Source organism: Medicago sativa, chromosome 8 (genome assembly GCF_051527215.1).
Source record: "Medicago sativa cultivar Bolivia chromosome 8, Bolivia_mono, whole genome shotgun sequence".
NCBI lineage: Eukaryota > Viridiplantae > Streptophyta > Magnoliopsida > Fabales > Fabaceae > Medicago > Medicago sativa.
Genome location: NC_140756.1, coordinates 75562454 through 75567241, shown reverse-complemented (window position 1 = coordinate 75567241; position 4788 = coordinate 75562454). Strand labels below are relative to the sequence as shown.

General features: G+C 32.6%; 1 protein-coding gene across 1 annotated transcript; it reads right to left on the bottom strand.

Moving 5' to 3' along the window:
• Positions 1-323: 323 nt before the first annotated feature.
• Positions 324-2169, bottom strand: NRS/ER (nucleotide-rhamnose synthase/epimerase-reductase). The gene is made up of 2 exons (XM_085732422.1): positions 1621-2169; positions 324-944 (listed from the first exon to the last, which is right to left on the bottom strand). The coding sequence occupies exons 1-2, from the start codon at positions 2071-2073 to the stop codon at positions 495-497; spliced, it is 903 nt and encodes a 300-aa protein (XP_085588548.1). The 5' UTR covers positions 2074-2169; the 3' UTR covers positions 324-494.
• Positions 2170-4788: the final 2619 nt, after the last annotated feature.

The following is a 4788-nucleotide window of genomic DNA, read 5'->3' as shown; positions in this document are numbered from 1 at the left end:
TTGACAAATTAAATTGTTTGGTAGTGTTGTTTTTTTTACAAATCCACGAGCTATTTGTAAATATTTGTGTTTTAATAAGTACCGTCACCAATCACCACAAGAAAATATGATCTTTTAGCAGGAATTTTTGCGAGGCCCCTCTTGAAATGCATTTCACCAGTTCATGAAAATTATACTAATATTTTTGTGAAAAATAATACCCCATATACAGGAAATGTTTTTTTTTCCTGCATTGATCCTGCTGAATCATTGTTCACTCCCATAGAAATCCGCAAAAGCTCTCGCTCAAACTGATTAAATGCAATTAAAATTCATACAAGAGATAATGAGTAACTTGCAACTAATTTATTCAAGAGTTGATACAAATACAACATATAAATAAAAATACAGGCACTGAATCATATGAACGGAGAGGCACATCTTTGTAGCATCCACACAAGCTGAAATAAATCAAAACAATGATATGATATATGATAAAATTGTGAGCCTTGTACTCAAGCTTTAACCTTCTGATTTGGCTTGAAGACATTCTCAATGAGTGATTCCTTGATAGACAATAGTTCTGGAAATTCCTTCTTCAATTTTCCCGCATCAAGCTCATTGTTACTTCTTGGGGCAACTATCACCTTAGCTTGTTCCTCAAGAGTGAAGTTCTTCCAGGTGAAGCTTGAATCGATATAGTCTTTGTACATTTGTAAGATTTCATTGTGGCTAACAACTCCAGGATTTGTGAAGTTCCAGATTCCAGTGAGGTTTCTCTTTGCCATCTCAATTGAGATGGGAAGAAGTTCATCTAAAATGGTCATCGAGTTTGGAATATCTACAACCTTCTCATATCGGGTGATCTTTGTGATGAAATTGCGAGGGTTGGATAAATCAGATGAAATAGGCATCCTCACTCTCAAGGTGCATACATTATCGTAGTTCCTCAGCAGATCCTCTACCTGTGTTAACAAAAAAGGAAAACAAGGTAAACACATATCTCAAGTCTAACCTAAAATACCACCTTGCTTTCTTTTTGTTAATGTGAATTTCTACGCACGCAATTACAAAGACTAATGCAATAAAGCAACTAAGAACCGCTTAAGAGACTAATGTTTTTCGGAGAAAAAAAAAATTATGAACAAGCTTCCCTGTAGTCATTCGTTTGTAACATTGGTAATCATTCAATCAAGATCAGACAATCTAGATTCAAACTCAATATTTTAAATTATAAAACAAAACTGAAATCTGCATTTTTTTTTCTAGATTGTTGATCTTGATCCGACAACCAAGGATACTCCAACTACTGCATATAAAAGTAACATTAGCATATCAAACAAATCAAAACACGGAAATGTGATTCGTTATAGTTCTTCTATACGCATCTGAAATCTGAAATGTAATGTATAAATCAAGCATAAAATTATTTTAAAATATAATATAAAACAGATCTAAGGTAAACAAAAAGAAAATGAAAACGACACATAAACAGATCAGTCCTAACCAATAATTCAACAAATCAGCATTCTCAAATTTAATAAAATAGTAACATTTACTAAGCTCATTGCACAGCACGATCCAAAAAACATCAATCTTAAACATGTTTAAACAGAACAACTCCAAATCAATGTAACATACCATAGCCTTGGTTTTGGAGTAAAAAGAACCAATGAAATTAGGAGTATCTTCTTCCTTAAACCCAATCCCGGATCCAAGAAGATGAAGATCATCATACTCAAAAATACATCCAGTAGCAAAATTAATAACAATAAGTCCACGTTCACGGCACACGTCAGCAAGAGTGAGAGTCCCAACCACATTAGCACGGATAGTTTCAACTTTATGAGTCTCACACCAGTCCACGTTGGGTCGACCCGTAACACCAGCAGCATTAAACACGTGTGTTGGTTTAATCTCAGCTATGTCAGATTCCAATGAAGATCGATTCTCAAGACGACCCGACCCGTATTCGAATTGGATCCCTTGGGCGGTACAGAGTTTGCCTAAGAGGCCTCCTATCCAGCCGGTGCGGCCGTATATGAGAAACTTGAGGGGAGTGTCGGAGGAGGAGGATGGTGCTGGGAAACCCATGATATTTGGAGTGAGAAAGTGAGAGGAGAGAGAGAGACACGGAAATAGTATTGCTGGCTAGATCTGTGCCTCTGCTCTCTCGATGCGTATTGTTTTGTGTTTAGTAGCGTGATGAACCTTTCTTTATAACGTAAATAAACGGAGAATCAAATCAATCGATATGGAGCACGATGGAGCACTAATAATATTCCATTTTATCTTTTTTTATAACTAGTATGAAGCCCGTGCCAAGCACGGGTAAGAATTGTTATCTGCGATTCCATCTTTTTTTTTATAATAATTAACATTGACCATTTGTAATAAAAATTGAAAATAAAAATACAATGTATTTTGTGAAGTATATGAGCCAGGGAAAATATTGGATTGTTATTTGAGCCATATTGATAGCAAAATTGTGTGTGAAATAAATCAAGCTCAAATATTGTTACAAAAACAAAACAGGATATACCAACCCAAATATACTTGAACGATGACAACAAAGTTTGTGTGTGTTAATTGTTTGAAATTGAAGGTATGGATATGTAAGAATGAATTGGATTATTTTTTTTATATTAGGTAACTTGACAATTATTGGTTAATGCATGCAAGTGTGTTGCATAATTGTATTGTCTTCTAATCCATCACCACTTTGTACCATATTCATTCACGGTATGAGAATTGCCGTAATAAAGTTTTTGGCCAAATCATTGACTATTACCCTATCCGATCAATGTTTTTCATTAGCATTGCAAGACATCATTTTTAAGCCTCAGTTTGTGGTTTGGAATACCTTAGCATTTTATGTCATTCAAAAACTCATTAGCATAGGCATCTTTTCCTAAACCTCAACTTGTGGTTTGAAATACCTGAACACTTTATCTCATTCAAAAACTAATTAGCATAGCATCGTTTTTTAAGCCTCAACTTGTGGTTTGAAATACATAAACACTTAATGTCATTCAAAAACTCGTTAGTAAACTACTCCCTGTGTATACCATTTTTTTCTTTGATTTACAAACAACAATCGAGCTCAAGTATTCTCTCTCTCTTTTTTAAGGGAATCAAATATTCTTTCTCAATCTCTAGGATTAATTTTTTTAGAAATTATTCAAGATTGTGTTGGTATAAAAAATGGTTGAAAAATTTTTTAAATAAAAAAATCAACAATGAAAAATGTATGATGTTAAAAAAAACAACAAACTTCATTGTCCATATGTTGCATTATCATTATTACCGTGCAAAGACACAACAATAGCAAACTTATATCAGAATTTGGATATATTAACAAAACGATCAGAGGTAGTCAAAAGTACAACATTGAATAGAGAGAAAATGTGACATCTAACCAAATCCACCATATATCTATATTCGTAGATACAATCTTCTAGTGAATGTTAATTTCACCAAATGTTCTAGCGAAGGTTATTTGGAACATCTACAACAGTAGTAAACTAAAAAGAATCTTTAACTGAGTCTCACATGTACACATCATTTATTTATAATTTTTTTAAGAAAATTTTGAATAAGGATTCAATGATTCAAATGGTAGTAAATTAAAAAGAGTCCTTAAATTGATCCGACTAATATGTACTTTAATGTGTGCATTTATAAAATAAATAAAAAGAAATTGAAAAGAGTAAAAATCACATGAATTTGAGATGGTAGAACTGACATTTATCTACATTATTTCTTATTATGATTGTTGGAGCCGTTATTTGTTGAAGAGAGAGTCCTTATATAATGGTCGGTAATTAATAAATACAAACTTTTTCTTCCTTCAAAGAGGTCCTTGTTAGGTTTAGGTCTATGTTAAGTAAAGGACTCTCCATTGGAGATGCTCTATGTTCAAATCACATTATTATCTTTCTTTCCCCATGCTATGTTTTTAATCCCATATAACATTGCATAACACCAACTCTTAAAATGTGATAGGGTATACAGGGGTGGAGGGTATTGTCGTGTCGGGGTGGCCTTGGCTACCCAATTTTCTTTAGTTCATTTAATTATTTTATAATTTAGTGTATTTTTATATTTTGCTACACTAATAAAGTAGATTTAGTTACCCTAAATAGTTTATTTGCGAAAAGTATTAGCAGATATATGAAAGACAAAAATATCATTTGATATTTAAATTTATTTTGCTTGTTTTGACACTTTCAATCTTTATAGCAACTACACACATAGTTTTATAAACAATAAAAAAAATGTAAAGATAATAATCGTAAAAATATTTTTTATTTTTTCTATATAATTTTGTCCCCTCATAAAATTTCGATTAGATTCGTCACTGGTATAGCGGTAGCCATTTTTTCAAAGACTAAAAACATAGTACAAAGTAAACATAAAAAATAAAAAATATCAAAATATCAAAATTTAAGATTCTTTCATACCTAAGAATTAAAGATCCTACAATGGAATAAAATTAGAACATAAAAAGGGTTCGAATTGACATGTACATCCTTAAAAAAAGATAACGGTTTTAAGAAAAATGATTTGAGAAATTTCACCTTGAAACCCTAAAGTCAGATGTGACAGAGGTTTGGGGCAGCAAATAGCAACCTCAAACACTGCTATTGCTAGCGGCAACTTGTGAGTCAAAAGCATCTTGCCGGAACCCTACCACCACTACGCTATTCCATGGTACCGGCACTAATGACAACATTGCTCCCATGAACACCCTATATTTGCCTTTCATTTATTTTCATATGTAGTTCATTTAGCAGTGCAAAATATATT

Excerpts from the sequence above, each read along its gene's own strand:
- NRS/ER (XM_085732422.1), bottom strand. The coding sequence starts at position 2,073 with ATGGGTTTCCCAGCACCATCCTCCTCCTCCGACACTCCCCTCAAGTTT. Across the intron at positions 945-1,620 it reads ACTCCAAAACCAAGGCTATG|GTAGAGGATCTGCTGAGGAA; the intron begins GTATGTTACATT and ends TTGTTAACACAG.